General features: G+C 42.2%; 1 protein-coding gene across 1 annotated transcript in view; it reads right to left on the bottom strand.

Annotated features, from left to right (window-relative positions):
• Positions 1-14,980, bottom strand: part of IL18R1 (interleukin 18 receptor 1) — a 32,035-nt gene extending 17,055 nt beyond the window's left edge. The window contains exons 1-4 of the mRNA XM_008064780.1: positions 14,923-14,980; positions 10,568-10,808; positions 6,534-6,708; positions 2,809-2,953 (exon numbers count right to left, since the gene is read on the bottom strand). Of these exons, the coding sequence (XP_008062971.1) occupies positions 2,809-2,953; positions 6,534-6,708; positions 10,568-10,808; positions 14,923-14,980 (619 nt within the window). The remainder of the gene's footprint in view (positions 1-2,808; positions 2,954-6,533; positions 6,709-10,567; positions 10,809-14,922) is intronic.
• Between the last annotated feature and the right edge of the window lie 2,328 nt (positions 14,981-17,308).

Here is a 17,308-nt window from a genome sequence, read left to right as displayed (position 1 = left end):
GCACATGCCACTTCGCACAGCTCATTTTTTGACTTTTTGCAGAAATGAGGTCTCTCTATGTCGCCTAAACTGGTCTTGAACTTCTGGCCTCAAGCAATCCTTTCGGAAGTTGAGAGGTCTAAGTCCATGACCTCAGATAGACTATACTAGTCAACATAGAGAAGGTGGGAACTCAGAGCCCCTCTGTCCTCAGCGCAGGTCAGAAAATCTCCTGACTATCAATTTCCATTCCAAGCTCTATTTTAGTAGACTGGTGGCAAACTTTACCAAATCTAAATAAAAATGGCCGGGATGATGAAAAGCCCAGACTTGTTACATGGGGCATCACTGAAGGAACTGTTGCTGTCTCAACAATTCATACATCAGACAGGTAATGAGCACCTACTGTGCACCAAGTGACAGTCGCAGGAATGCAAGATGCAGAGATGAAGAGGAGAACTCATTCCAAGCCCTCTCTCCAGAAACTTCTGAGGTTGCTGGCAGAGGCACATACGGAATCCAGTTCTGATCATCACAAAGAAGAGGCCACAGGCACATAGATAGGGAGGGACATCTGAGTGGAGTCCTGAAAGACTCCGTTGGCAAGGCGAGGACATTCAGATGGGTGGTTCGGGCAGAAAAATAGCCTGTTGGGTTGCTGGGGCTGTGGGAACGAGGCAGTGGGAGAGGGTCGTCACAGCAGCGCTCGCCCTGGCACTGGCACCATCCTCGAGCTTTTGTCACACCCACTCGGCCCTCGGGCCAACCCTGCGAGCAGTGAGCCACTACTGGCCCATTTTTCTAATAAGTAATCTGAGGTGGAGAGAAACGAAGTAATTTTACTTGCCCAAGGTCACAACCTCACAGAGCTGTTAAGAGATGATAGGAGATGATTTGACTCCTACTTGGCCATAGAAAGTGCAGCCCTGGCCCGTCGAAAGTGCAGTTGGATGTTCTTATTGCCTCTTCCAAAAAAGGAAGAAAAGAGTTGCTGATGGACTGAAAACAAAGATGGATGAGCAAGATACCGAAGGCACTGAAAGTATCCAAGGGCCAGAGATTTATATGAAATAAAAGATATATGGTTGTATTCATATATGTATATATGCATACACAGACATACATAAAAGAAAAGCTGGATAATTTAGGGTAGATGATTATATAGAGAATTTAAGTTTTTGAGTTTAAGATGTCAGTTATGGGATTCCCAGGTTCTGGGCTGTGGCAGGCAGAATAACAACCCCCAAAGTTTTCCACATCCTAACCCTCAGACCCTATGAAAACGTTATGTTACACGGCAAAGGGGAATTTACATATGTGACTAACTTTAGGATCTTGAGATAGGGAGACTATCCTGGTTTATCTGGGTGGGACCAATTAGTCATAAGAGTCCTCCTTAGAAGGAGATAGAAGGGTCAAGGTCAGAGGGAGATGTGATGATGGAGATAAAGGAGAGAGAGAGAGAGAGAGAGAGAGAGAGAGAGAGAGAGAGACTGACTACACGGTTGACTCTGAAGATGAAGTGGCACAAGTCAAGAAATGCAGGTGGCCTCAAGAAGTCTGAAAAAGCCAAAAGAATGCATTCTCCCCTAGAGCCTCCAGAAGTAAAGCAATCCTGCCAAAACCTTGATTTATACGAGGACACTAAGCTTGGGGTTACAGCTACAGGCCCACATATTGCTTCTGTGACCAATGACGCCAAAATTAGTGTTCAGTTTAGGAGTTGAAGTGAAAAGGAAAAACGCTGCTAAAGCCAAGGTGAACTGTGAGCCCACAGGTTTTGCTGAATGAGTCATCATGTGGGTTTTAGAGTTTCCCAGGACGACCAAAAAAAAAAAAAAAAGAAAGAAAGAAAGCCTAGAGTAGATAAATCACCTGTCTTCAAATAATCGAAGGCACTAACATTTTTAAGGAGCCAGACTTAACCTGTGAAGTTGTGGACTCAGTGGGAAAAAAAAAAAAAAAAGGCTTTTAAACAATCAGATATTACAATCCGGACTAAGTTGCTGTGCCACTTAGTAAGTTTCTTGGTAATTCTCAAGAAGGGACCGGATGATCAATTACTGGCTGTGCATATGAGGGAATTCTTCACCGGGTGAGGTTTAATTCAATCTCTTAAAGAACTCAGGCTTCTGTTTTCCATCAGCCACAGTTTGGGTCCATGACACACCAGACTATTGGCATCCTCCTCTTCACACCACCACACCTGTGTCCCTTACACTCTCCTGACCAGAACCCTGTCCCCAGCGTGTCCTTCGCGACACTCACCCTCCAAGACCAAGGTCAAAGGGAGCCTCCTGCAGCTGTCCTTCCTCCAACTTCCCCCCACACTCCTGGCCTCACAGATGATGCTGTTTCATAGGATGGCACCCCAGTTAGCTCATTACCCCTCCTGGGTATAATCACATTTCCTGGCTATCATAATCAAGTTACTCTCTTCATTTCTTATTTCTTTGCATCTCGTACCTTCCAGGACTAAGTGCAGTTTATTGTATACATATATCCTCAATAAATGCTTGTTGAGTGAAAATGTAAGTTTAACAACAAAAGATTCCACAATTTACTCAAATTCCAAGTAAAAGAGAGCTGACTCATGTGAGGTTATTTCATATAAACTTCCTTTTGCTGCCAAAAAAACAAACATTTTCTTTTTCTTTCTTTTTGCCAGGTAAATGAGCTGAAGTGAAGGTTTTTATCCTTATTCATGACCTAGTGGTGTGGTCACAATCCCATAAAAGTTGTTTCTCGATTCCTACACAGCTTTTAGAAGAAAACATTTTGTTCTATTAAAATACATTTGCTTCTTCCCAATTCTAAGATTTCTCTGACCTTTGACTATAGTTACATTGTGGGTTTTGGTGAGGTTAAATAGTTTTCCATTATGATGAAGGGAAAACACACAGGAGTAATAGCCCTGATCTTCCAACTTGGCATTCTTGCTTATCGATGAATCCGAGAGTGGCTTTTCACAGTCCTGATTTTAAGAAAGCAAGTAAAAATACTTTTAAAAAGCCATATTCATGTCACAACTATTCAAACTTTTAAAGTTAACGGCATTCGGAGAAATGGAGAGACAGAATGGAAACCAGGGATTCCTGAGTAAAGGCCCCAATGATATGACACTCTTCCACTGAAACAGTGAAATGCAGCTCCTTTGCCGTCATAACCATCATCATTAGACCATGGGCTGAGAAGTTGAGCACCGGGCCAACATGGGCGCTGGAGCTTTCACCATGTCCCTTTAATCTCTCTTTTACACACACACACACACACACACACACACACACACACACACACACACACCCCGAGACAGAGAGAGAGAGAGATGGAAACAGAGACAGAGACAGAGAGACAGAGAGAACACTATATCAAAAATCCCCGCTTGGGTCTCAACTCTATTTCATACACTTTCAGTCCAATTCTAGGCACCCAGGACGATATATATTCTGGAGATGGGTAGTGGGGTGTGAGCAGAATTACTCAGAAACTGGATGCCTAGCAGGTTTCCCACCCACCTCAACGTCTCCACCAGAGGCTGGTGGTCTGATTAGAAAAGCATTAAGAATGTTCAGATTCGCCAGGCTCAGTAGCTCAGCCTGTAATCCCGCACCTTTGGGAGGCTGCGGTAAGTGGATTGCCTGAGCCTGCGGGTTCGAGACCCGACTGGGCAGCTTGGCGAGACCTCATCTGTACAATAAATCAAAAATCCGCCAAGCGTGGTAGCACGCTCCTGTAATTCCGGCTACTCGGAAGGCTGAGGCAGAAGGATCGCCGGAGCCCAGCAGGTCGAGGCTGCGGTGGCCGGGAGTGGCGACTGCACTCCAGTCTGGGGGACAGAGTGAGACTCCAACTCAAAAAAAAAAAAAAAGAATATTCAAATCCAGAGGCACACTGGAGCGTCTTCTCTGACACACACATCTCTGTACATGTCCCAGGAATTAATAATAATTGTAATAAGTAAAGTCACCCTCTTAAATCGAGCCCATCAGTCACCCACAGAGGCCTTGAGGCAGTACATGGAACAGGTGGGAGAGACTGGATCTGAATGGCTGTCCTTGACCATTGACTACTGTTCCTGCTAATATCGCATAAGGAGAACCTACTGCCCACAGACTTCTCCCTCAAAGCTGGGAACCACTGAGCTAGAACCACGGTGTCTAGAATGAGCCCTCAAAGCACCTACATGTGCACCTCACATCCGTAAACTGTTAACGTATCAGCCCAATTTTTATAAAGCCAAACTGATTTTTTCCAAAACATAGAAAATATCAGAGACTCTTCATTTTCATTTCCAATTGTTTACTGATTTAGCTTCCTTGTCCCTTCCTCTTAAGTAGGTCAAGATCAGACTACCGGCTTAAAATACTTAGCCCTGCGGTCAGTTGTTTAGCTATAACTATCTCTGGTGCATCTATTTTCTAAATTTAAATATCTGGATATGGGGATTTCCCAAAACACACTAATTATATGTGCTGTAAACATTTGCATATTTGACCAAAAATGAGTCAAGTAGACTCAGAACTGACTCAAATGTTTACAAAACATCTCAGGTAAGAGGTCTGGAAAAATCACAAGTAAACAGTGTTCAAGCAAGAAGTACAAACAAAAGTTTCAGAGAAATCATTATCAGTTGCTTCCATTTTCCCAAGTTCTGTTCAGACCACTGTCTGTTACAGGTCCCCAAAATTTCCATGACAGAGTTATAGCATACAGATTTGCTTTTCTACAGAAATTATATAATTATATAATTTTGTGTTTTGTATGGGCATGGTTGTGAGAGTATGTTTTTATACACATGCTGTACACACACACACACACACACACACACACACACACACACGTACATATAATCTCCACAGCATTGTCTAAAAGAGCTCTTACAATTCAACAAGTATAAGGTACACCAATTGAAAAAAAAACAGAGAAAACAAACAGGCAATCTACAAAAGAATAGTAAAATACAATAAATCTATATAAAACTTTAATTTATTAAGAAAAGAAATAAAAATAAAACAACTAGAAATTTTAATGTCAGAAATTTTCAATGTCAGATGTTTGAACATTCTAGAACGTATGGGAGCTTTTCTCTCCTCAATAAATCCTGCTTTCTTAAAAAAAAAAAACCAGCAAAGCTCCCTGGAGGCTTGTTTGATAAAGTCAATCAAAAGCCACATAAACATGCTCATGGCCTTGGATCCAACAATTCTAAATTAGGGATTTGGTTGAGGAACTAATTGTATAAATACCCAAAGACTTACGGAACTAATATTCATGTTAGCCTTTAAATAATAATGAAAAAGAAAAAACTCAAAAATATCCAACATTAAGGGGATTAGTTAGATGAAATCAGGCCCATGCAAAAGGGAATCCCATGCTTGGAAGAAAGTATAGAGATGTGAGAGAATACTCACAATATAATGTTTAATGGGTAAAAGAAAGACACAAAAATAAGATAATCCACTTTTATTTTTAAGGCGGAATCTCACTCTGTCACCCGGCTGGAGTGCAGTGGCACCATCGTGGCTCATTGCAATCTTGACCTCCTGGACTCAGGTGATCCTCCCTCCTTAAGCTCTGGAATAGCTGGGACTACAGTCACGCACCGCCATGCGTGGTTATTTTTTAAAATTTTTGTAGAGACAAGGTCTGGTTATGTTGCTTAGGCTGGTCTCAAATTCCTGGGCTCAGGCAATTCTCCCATCTCACCTCCCAAAGTGCTGGGATTATAAATGTGAGCCACCATGCCCGGCCTATAAACCACTTTTTAAAAGCAGCTGTTTATACAGATAAAAAGAATGTGTTTTGCTGGTGGGATTATGAGTCATTTTTGCTTTCTTTATTATGTGTTTTTTCATCTTCCAATTTGATAAAATTAACTAATATATTCAGAAAAATATATGCAATAGAGTTTTAAATGTTAAGTATACATGACAGGAAAATGAAAATCCTTAAACTAGCATTCCTAAAACATAATTTTTTGGGGGGTTTTTTTTTTGGTTGTTTTTTTTTTTTTTTTTTGAGTTGGAGTCTCACTCTGTCGTCCAGACTGGAGTGCAGTGGCCGCTCCCGGCCACCGCAGCCTCGACCTGCTGGGCTCCAGCGATCCTTCTGCCTCAGCCTTCCAAGTAGCTGGAACCACAGACGCGCGCTACCATTTTTGATTTATTGGAGAAATGAGGTCTCGCCAAGTTGCCCAGGCGGGTCTGGATCCTGCAGGCTCAGGCAATCCACTCACCACGGCCTCCCAAAGCGCTGGGATTACAGGCTGAGCCACCGAGCCCGGCTAACATAATTTATTGAAAGAAAAGGAGAATGAAGGAAGGGCACAGTAGGGGAAGTCATGAACACTAATCCAGGGCAGCTACTGTGATACATACACTACATATCAGCTTTTTACAACAAGCCCGTGAAGTCACTTAGCTCAGATAGGTCAAGTGAGCTGTGTGGTGTCAGAAAGCTTTATGTTCTGAGGCCAAAACAGTAGCCATCAGCCTCTTATTTGGGAACTTAATCTTTTATATCAAATCTTAAGTTAAAATATTTTAAAAGCATACCTTAATCATAGATATGTTTTTCACCCGTTTCTCATAGTATGCATAGTATGCATCATTGCAAGATAACTGCAAAGATTTTCCAACTTCCACGCTTGTACTAGTTACTCGTTTTTCGCTAAAACAGCTGTGTTCATTTCTTCTGATGACACTTAAATTCCATGTCTTAGTATAAATTCTGTGAAATAAAGGTGAGTTTACTTTATAATTACTACAGAGACTTTGCAAGTACCACCCACTTTCCCTTTTATAAGTCCAATAAATATCCCCTTATTTTTGCATGAGGGAAAATATTTTTTCATCTTCCACTTTTTAAAAATGAACTAATATGTTCATTAAAATATATGCAATAGAGTGTAGACTCCATTTGCAATAAAGTTATGTGCATTAAAGAGACTGATTCACTGATGTCCAAACCCTGTTTCCTTTATTTAGAGCAGCAAGAGATTTAACAACTATTCAGGGAGGCAATGAATGAAAGACACACACACACACACACACACACACACACACACACACACACACACACACACCCTTCTGCAAGCCACACGTTACAGATGTCAGAAAAGCAAACGTTTTCAACATCACTGATCTTTGGTGATAGACAAATTCCCAGAGTCTTAATCCAGGATGAGAGGTTTCATGCAGTCTATAAACAAACTCCTCACATTGTTTTCTGAATGTGTGCGTGTATATTGGGTTTCATATCTCTCGTGGCAGTATTTGCAAATCCCCTTCTCTTACTATGGAGTAAACCAAAGTCTGCAGCCGCTGCCCTCAGCATAACTGTATTAGCACTTTAAATGCCTTATTAAACAAAAGTGAGTGTGAACAGATTTTACAGTTGTTCTTAATCTGGAAGAGGAAAAAATATTCACAATATTTTTTAAAGGAACTTTTAAAAGAGAAAACATTTGCAATCGGATGTTTGCTTACACCGCACCTGTGGTAGATAGATCCATACACTAAACAGAGCAGACACTTGTGGTGAAGTTGCTCTGTGTGTCTAACATAGGATGGAAGAAAAGTCCAGCACTTACCGAGTTTCAGGTATCGTAGCATGTATGTGCAAGCGAGATGACTCTTTGCCTTATTGCTCAGAGGAGAACACTAAATGTCGGAGAGGTTAAACAACCTGCCCAAGCCACACACTGTTGCAGGATAGGACCAGCAAATGCATGTCTCTTGGGTCCCAAAGGCCAGGAATGCTTTGCACGATACTGCACTTTCACAGCGCGTGTGAATCTGGCCCTTTACCTTGGGGCATAAGATGAGTCAGGGCTGGAGAGGGCAGCAAACTATTGTCACGGTTAAAGGTTCATAATAGACGGGCCCAGCTCTTGAAAAGGATCCAGAATAGCATCAGCAGCATCCTCTTCTCGTGTGTTTGTACTCTTCAGCCTCACTGAGCTGGAGAGAGACGTTTCCAGATCTCTCAGACCAGCTGCTTCCAGAAATGGGGTACATGAACACACCCATCACGTCAGAACCTGTTGTACTCTTCCTCTGCTATCCTCAATTCCTAACCCTCAACAAATACCCACGGACTGGTTACCCTCCATGTGCAGGGCACTGCACTGGGAATGCTGAAACAAGCAACTCAAGGCTCCTGACAGCAAGGAGCTCAGAGGTGGGTGTTATGCTACTGCCGACTGACCCAAACCTGTGACCATCCCTTTTCTGCTGGCCCCGGCCCCTCCTGCTGATGGCAGCCACTCACTTCGATCCACACACAAGGGACTGAGAGGCTCAAGCCCTCTCTTCCAAGGCCTCTCACCAAGCCAGACCTGCAGCCGTCAGCCTAGAATCTGACTATGAAATTTCTGCATGTGCTTGTCTCCCTACTTACATTTCTTCAACTCTGTCATGTATCTCCTTCCTTCCTAGTTGATTTCTTTCTTAAAATTTGATGGATGCTGGGTGTGGTGGCTCATGTCTATAATACCAGCACTGTGGAAGGCAGAGGCCAGAGGACTGCCTCTGCCCAGAGGTTTGAGACCTGCCTGGGCAATGTGGTGAGACCTCATCTCTACAAAAAAATTTTAAAAAAACAAAACTTAGCCAGGCGTGGTGGCGTGTGTAGTTCCAGCTACTTGGAAAGCTGAGGCAGAAGGATTACCTGAACCCAGCAGGTCGAGACTGCAGAAGCCATGACAGGGCCACTGTACTGGGCGACAAAGTGAGACTCCGAATAAAAAGAAAAAAACAATGTGACAAAAGTGATTTCCACTGCCTGATTACATGACAAGTCCCCAGAGGAGTTTGGTTACTAGCAATGGACTCCTAGAAAACTAAAGGATTATAGTTCAAAGGGGAGAACCCAGGTAGAGGGTCTGGTCACTGATGGATTCCACACCAAACTACAAATTCTTACTCACCTGAGTTGGTGTGCATGCACACACACACACACACACACACACACAAACACACACACAAATACACACACACATACACAGACACACACACTGTAGCAAACACAGGACACTGCTCACCAACTGCGCTATGTCTAAAGTTGTCTGTATCATATGGGCTCCCAGGTATCCAAACAACCTATTCCCACATAGAATTCAACTGCCTATCAAACCATTATCAAGCTTGCATCTCCCAGTCCTTTCACTCTCACAGTGATTGGTCTCCAGCATCCACCATGAGCCTGCTGATTTTTCTTGCTCTCTTCCTTCCGTTACCTGGTCTTTCCTCATCTCTCTGATATCCTACCTTAATTGGATGACTCCAATTTCCTTCCTAATCCAGGCTGTATTCTCAACCCTCCATGTCAAAAATATGCTGAATGCTCTTTGTCCCTGTCCCTGTCATCTCCAAGTGACAGTCACAGACAACTGGCTCTTCCCATCAGCATGCCCTCTCTGCCCTGTCCAGAACACTTTGCTCCTTTAAATCATGGCCTCATTCAATCAGGGGTAGAGAGGCCAGTTGTTTGTTCCTTTTCCTCTAGCCCTTGGTGAGTTCATTTTTCCTTAGCTTGCTATGAAACGACCCAGTTGTGACCCATTTCTGACTTAACTCTCTTAAAGGCTCACCAAAAATTTAATGTTTTTAAAAAAGAGTCCTTTCATTTCTTTCTGACTCTGGAAGTTCTTATATATAAAAGCAAACAGAAATGACCTCATGTTTTGCATGAGGAGTGCTATCAAGGTTTCCCTGTGATCTTGCACTCTGCTCTCAGAGGCATGATTGACAATGACCAAGACTCACTCTAGAAGCGCTTCTCAAAGGAATCTGCCACACTTGACAGCACACCGTCACCACACAGCTGGCCCTGAGCTATTCTCTGCAGACCACCCCCAAATCTTTACACAAAGATACACATATGTAGGTAGGTATGTGTCCAGTGAACCACATCCAACAGGAGTGGCTGGTGCTTCCAGCTAGTTGCTCTCATTTCACAGATGCCCTGCTTCCTGATTATGAGGATCCTGGCAGAATCAAGGGCCAAGTCATGGGCAGGGTGCAAAGCCCCTTTTGGGCTCCCCTCTCTAACTCCCCCCACTGTGGGGTTGTGACTGGTCGCCAGACACACCCACTCCACCAGTACTGCCACCTGGCTCCCAAGGCACCCCTGCACACGAGACACAGATATGTCTACCTCAACCCCATCTTGCTCCCCAGCCTGAAGACGTCCCCACGAAACTGACACAGCCTCCCTTTCCTGACGTCGTCATCCTTAGAACCCATTAATAATATGACGAAGTCTGAGTCATAGGTTTCATTTGTCTGTGGGATCTAGACAACAGGAGCTGCTGAATTCCGAAACTGACTTTCATTCAATCTTCTCTTATCATGGACAAGGATCCCACAAAAGGAAATCCTATCAACGAATTTCCTTTATTAAGATCGCTAAGAAAATTAACATAGGGAGATTTATTTTTTCAGTAACGAAGTACTGAGTGTTGTAGACAGTAGGGGAGAAAAAAACTGCATGGATCATCTGACCCTTCAGATTACTGTATTTTGATTGCTGAACAAAGGCCAAGGGTGCTATGAAATATACTAAAACAAAGCAGAGGTACACTTACCCCATTTCGACAGTGTATAAACCACTGTCATCCAATTCAACTGGCCAAAACTCCAAAATATCATCAAGCAAAGTAATTCTGGGTGAACTGCTTAGGTTTAGTTTGACAAGTTCCTGTGATCCGTGGCTTCGGGACCATCTGATAGTGGCAGTGTCATTCTTAGTCTGTGACTCTAAGCAGCCGTTCAGATAGAAAGGTTCCCCTTCAACCGCAGTCATGTAGAAAAGTGAAGTACAAGATTCTTCTAAAGATTGGTCGCGTAAAAAGAAAAAAACAAAATGACAAAGTTAATTTTTTTTTTGGTCTCCTCATGCATTAAGTAAAGAAGCAAGGTTACCAGGATAAATCCTGAGAAATCTCAGAGCCACATTCCTGTGGGTGCCCTTATTTTCGCCTCAATCTTTCATCACTAGGAGGAAAAAGGCACTTTCAGAACATAGATGAAGACAAAGCTTCCAACAGCTTCTCCCAAACAGGAAAGAATCAGAACATAACATACCATATCTAGAAGACAGGCAAATGTCATCTTTTAAGAGAAAATATTCATGGTAACTTCTCCATAGGGAAAGCCACAGATGTCACCGTGCTGCCACACCTGCTCCAATACATCCCCAGCTGAGAAGTCTCCACGGAAAAGAAAAGAAAGCTAGGGGCATTGGTGTTCCAAACCTTCACTTTGAGAAGTCTCATATACCTTGTGCTTGACCAATCTACCATGGGCTGGGCAGGTGTGGGACGCTTAAAGGTTTACTTTGCAGTTTCTGGTGTGTGCAAATGTGATACTGCTGTAGGTTACCAAGGATTGATTAATATAATACTAATCCAAATTTGAGTGTCTGTCACTTTCTCTCTTTGACAGCTTTCTTATTCTCCTTCTTTCTCAATCAACTCAGATTCTCTGGCTGTGGAAATAGTGCTCAGTTCCCTCCTTGTATACTTTGGTAGGTCAAAGTCAACATGGATGGGCCTTTTTCATATCCTGTCTTCCGGAGGCTTCAGAATGGACGTACTGTGTTTTGAGAATGACAGTATTTAAGGTGAATAAAACATACACCTGAGGACATGGACAAAATGCCCTCTCTATGGTTTGAGATTACTTCTCAAAGCAACAGTCTCGTTTTAACTCAGTGTCATTAACCACAACATAAAGAGGAAGTGGCTGACATGGCGGAAGTGTTCTTTGAAAACATGGATCAAATCTACCTGAAGGCACAGGAGTTCTTGAGCATCACTCTTACACGTTCGCTGGTTGTCATACAATCTCTACTTTACATTTCAACACAGAGGGAGCGATACATGTGTATATGGGGGTGTTCATTGCAAGCAATCCTCAAAACTGTGGTAGGTCATTATCTGTTCAAGTATGTTCTCATTTTAGAGTTACTATTATAAAGTACACAAATCATAAAATTTGTGCTATTTTGTGTCTGAATCTTTTGTGCATCATGATGCTGTGATAGCCTATATGTTACCGCTTATAGCAAGGAATGTGTTCTTTTCTCACCCTTATGTAATACCCAATAGTGTTACTACTTGACCATTCATTTATTCATTCTATAAATCATGTTACTACTTGACCAATCACTCATTCATTCTATACCAGGGAAATGTCACCTTTTACGAGAAAATATTACTCTTAATAAGAGTAACAGATAATGACCTACCACAGTTTTGAGGATTGTTTGCAATGAACACCCCCATATAAACATGTATCACTCCTTCCGTGTTGAAATACAAAGTAGAGATATTTGGTTTATTGGACAAATGTCTATCGGACCTTTGCGTTATTTCTAGGTTTCCAGGTTTTGGCTAGTCTTGAAAAGGCTTCTATGAACATATATGCCTGTGTTTTGATGGACATAGGCTGTTTGGAGGTAGTTATCATTTGAAGAAACCTACTGTGAATTACATACTCCCCAGGGATGTATAGATGGCAGGTGAACACACACGCTTCAGGCAGCTGGTAGCCTCACATATCTAATCTTATGCTTAGCATTAGAGTGTTTGCTGATTAATATATTTGTTAGAAATGGTTTTTGATGGGTGCAATGAGTGGAATTCAAAGTGCCAGAGCAGGAACTTCCATAAAAGAAAATAAGAACCCAGCTAAACCAAGAATTTATGCCCTGCGGAATACAATCTGTATCTGGAATCGTCTTGAGTTTGGAAAATTGCAGGATGCTGACACCTCACATCCACTGGACTCAATGGGTGGGGGCCATGACAATCTTGGAGCCAGCATGGGAATGGAGTGAGGACAACTCTCTGGAAGACAAGGCCCCAGGGAGATTCTGTGCAAGCAGCAAGGCCCCATGGAAAGTCCTGATGAAAATTCTGCATGACTGCTCTTTAAGTCATGGCCACCACTATGTTCCCATTAAACTGTTTTGCGTAGGCTTCATAGGAATAGTTTGTTTAGTTACGTCTTGGAAAAAGGAGGCTGCTCACAAATCCATGATAAATAATAGTTTCAGTATGAGCACCAACATAACTTACAAAAACAATGTGTCTCAACTAGATCCAAGAAAAATTATTTCCAGGAACAGCATGACACATAGTCAAGAACAAACACAATCATCTGTAACACTAACTAGTCCTATGCTGTGTCTCGTTAACTGTTCCCTGAATAGTTCGAACAAAGAACCTCTGATAAAACTGTGGTACCAAGGAATGGTGAGAATGAAACCATAAGTCAATTAAAGATAGGCTTAGATACTCAGCCACCTCCTCCTAATATCATTAGGCCTAAACCATTACCCACTATAAGAGAAGGAAACTATATAGGTTATATGCCTAGCACCTTTATATAGACTATTTACCTTTATAGAATATAAGTCTTACTTTCCACTTGCTAACCTTTATCTAATATTAACCTTGCCCTTTTAATAAGTTACTATTTCCAAGAACAGCTAACTTTTTTCCTAAGATATATTAAAAATGTAGACATTACTGAAGCACATAATTATACGTAAGCATCTTAATCACAATCACGTCATGAACTTATGATTATGATTAATTGTTAATCACTTTTTACTGTTAATTTACTGATATTTGCTTGCCAAAAATTATGATATAAATAAATCAGCACTGCTGTGCTTCGGTGCCAGAGTGCGAAACAGAACTCTGGTCCGACCCGTTTCTCGCCTTATCCACACATCCTGCCTGGGTTCCTGAATCCTGTGGAGCTGGACTCCAACACTCAGTGACTCCTACTATGTGGAAAATTGTCCTAGCTGTCAAGATAAACCATTCATGGAAGGTGCTCTCCAAGTACCTAACAGGACAGGCAGGCAGAACTTTGACAACTTACACAACAGGCTGAACAGCTGTTACTGTGTCAAAAACATTCTTTCGTTGTAATGGGGAGCCATGTTATGAGCGTACGTCCATCGAACTTGGGACTCAGGACACATTTTCCCACACCTTGCATTCTCACTCAGTAGTTTCTGTCAACTCATTCCACATCAAGAAAAGCTCTACCTTATTCCTTTAACATCTGGGTAGGATTGCATTGCCTGGATCTCAACAATAACTGAAACCACCTAAGTAAATATATGCCAGGACTGGGCCTATGTTATTTGAAAGTATCAGAAGCTTAACTCTGCTATCTCTTCAGCAGTAATTCTCAAAGTAGGCAATATGGGTTCATGCATTTCCCTCTCCTAAATAATAAATCAAGGCAAGTAAATATCTGTGCTCCCACTTTCTCCCCAAAAGCCTAAGGAAAACCTTGCTATTCAACAACAGAACTCTTCTTCCAAGAACAGAACCTTGAAATTCTTAATTTAAAAAAAAAAACCTCCAAGCAGTCAAGGCTAAAAAATTAAAATGAATGTTTGACATCTGTTATGATGTCTACTTGAGCTTCCTGGTCTTACCACTTTCCTTCTCAGTCTGTTTTTTTTGTTTTTTGTTTTTCAAAAAGACCTATAAGTTATTTTTCCATTTACTTTCCTTATTATTATCCAAAATATGAAATGAATCTTTGACTTCCTCTCAGGAGGAAAAACGTACACTTTCAAATAGCATGATGTCAATTTTGATCTCAGACAAATGTAATTTATTTCAAGATGTAAGTTTTTGCATCCTGCTCTCACTACATAAACTCAGAGGGCTGAATCTCATCTTTTGTGATAATACCATGTGCATCTTTTTTACTTGACCCCTTACCTATGAATCTTCCATTCTCTATGCCAGGCATACCAAATTGCTGGCAACTTTCGAAAGTAATCTTAAATCACTTATTTTTATAAGTTTAGCTCCTTTGGTGCCACCTTCACATATAAATTCCCAAAACCTTGATATCTCTCTCAATTACTAATGAAGTATATTTGCGAAAATTTATAATCACTTACCTGCAGCTCTTATAAACATAAGTACCCAAAGTGTCAAGGGCAATGCTCTGTGATACATGATTAGGATTCTACTTCAAATGTTTTCTCTGAAAAACAGGATAAGACAGGTTCAGTCAGGCTTTCAAACAAAAGCATATCTATCTTCTGAAGATTTGAACAATCTTTTGGCACATAGACTTCTAAAACACAGCTCAGAAGATCTTCATGCTTCTTAATATAGTCACCAATTCTCAGAACTTTCAGTCATAAAAAATTAATAAAATTTCAAGGCCATGAATTTTGGCTTCTGGAAGATATTCCTAGTAATTGAGTTTTCTAATCCAACAGAGCCTGATGGATTTTAGGCCCCGTCTATTCATTTTTGCCCCCAAGTTCAAAGCTGAGGACTATGGTAGTTCTGGAAAATCTACCATTCTGTGAATAAAAGTCTGTGACATGCTGAGATAGGTCTGTCAGGTCTGCACATATTCTAAATGAAGAAGTCACTGAACCTGGTGAAAGTGAGGTGACAGCATCCTATACTTGTCCCAACTCAAGATAATTCCAAATACAGACTTTATTCCACAGGGCATTGGTTCTTGTCCCAGTTTGGTTCTTATATCCTGTTTATGGAACACTGAGAGTACCTGTTCTGGCACTTTGAACTCTACACACTTTGAACTCCACTCATTGCACCAATCAAAAACCATTTCTCACAAACATGTTAAAAACCAAAGACAGTATCACGAGCATAGGATTAGATATGTGAAGTTACTAGCTGCCTGTGGGTGTGAACTTTCTTTTTTAAATTACATTACAAAAATTTTTTTTTTGAGTTGGAGTCCACCTCTGCTGCCCACGCTGGAGAGCAGCGGCATGCTCCTGGCGACTGCAGCCTCAACCTGCTGGGCTCAGGTGATATTTCTACCTCAGCCTTCTAAGTAGCTGGAGAACTTCAGGTGCACAACTATTTGTGGGTTGAAGTTTTAGAAATCCATCTTCCTTCTTTAGAACATAGTTGCACGAGTTTAGGAACTATGTCTATTTTGCTCATTGGTATTTCACTAAAATCCAGCACAGCGCCTAGCAGCACTCACCAACTTTTGTCTTTGAAGAATAGTTGCGGGTATGTGTGTACATGTGTCTGCTCACATGCCCCTGTGTGTTCATTTTAGGGAAATGGGGAGACAAAGTGGCAGTCTCCTATACTCCAGACCCCTCCTTACATTGACTGTGACCAGTAGAACTAGGATCTGCCTTAATGTTGATCTTACCACAGACTAACTTCTGCCATTCTAAAAACAACTTTAGGCAGCAGAATGGAGGAAGGGTCTCCCCCATTGGAGACCATTCACTGAGTCCGAATATTTCTTTCTTTTTTTCTTTGAGTCAGAGTCTTATTCTATCACCCAGACTGGAATGCAGTGCCACGATCACAGTTAACTGCAGTCTCAACCTCCTGAGCTAAGGTGATCCTTCCACCTCAGCCTCCCAAGTAGTTGGACTATAAACACGTACCACCACTCTTGGGAAATTTTTTTATTTTTATTTTTTGCAGAGGCAAGGTCTCATTATGTTTTCCAGGCGGGTCTTGAACTCCTGGGCTCAAGCAGTTTTCCCACCTTAGCCTCCCAAAGTGCTGGGATTATTACAGGTGTGAGCCACCATGCCCAGTTCGAATATTTCATAAATAACCTCATGTTCTTTTGTTTTCTCTCCTGGGTGAAGGGAGCACAGCCTGATGAGCATACAGGAATCTGTCCTGACCTTCCAGTTTGAGCCCTGACAAGCTGTGCACCTCGGGCAAGTTCCTGAAAGTCTCAGAGCCTGTTTGACCACTACCGGAATGGAGATGAAGAGGAGGCTTACTTCAGAATGACTGAGTGAATAAACTGAAAGGCACAGGGAATGGCCAGAAGGACATCTCCCAAGATGGCACCAACCCTATAGGGAATCTAACAAAGACAACAAAGGCTGTAAATTCCTGCCTCTCCCGCGTGCACGAAACTTAAACTCATGCACAAATATTATCTCCCTATAGGAATACTACCTCATAGCTCCCTCCAATAAAGACCCTAAGATGGCTCTGGCTGGCACGGCCAGGCTCAGAGAGCACAGGCCGCCCCCTCCCAAAACCGATAAATACAGACCTCTCTCTCGCCCTCTCTCTCTCACTCCCCTTCCCACCAGGTGGTTACAGACCTCATTCCCTCTCTGTAGCCGCTGCTCTAATAAATCTCTTGGCCTCAAAGGGTACCGAGTCTCACTGGCGCCATCGTCCTTCATTGGTGCCGTGCTCGGTCGGGAGCCCACTCGCCTAAGGCAAGGTCCCGTGCCGTTGCCGGTGGCACTCGCCCCTTGAGGCCTTCGCCCACTTTCTTGAATGCCAGCGCCGCATCCATCACCA

Source organism: Carlito syrichta, unplaced genomic scaffold (assembly GCF_000164805.1).
Source record: "Carlito syrichta isolate Samal-C Ts95f unplaced genomic scaffold, Tarsius_syrichta-2.0.1 Scaffold308018, whole genome shotgun sequence".
NCBI lineage: Eukaryota > Metazoa > Chordata > Mammalia > Primates > Tarsiidae > Carlito > Carlito syrichta.
This window is presented reverse-complemented; position numbering and strand designations above follow the sequence as displayed.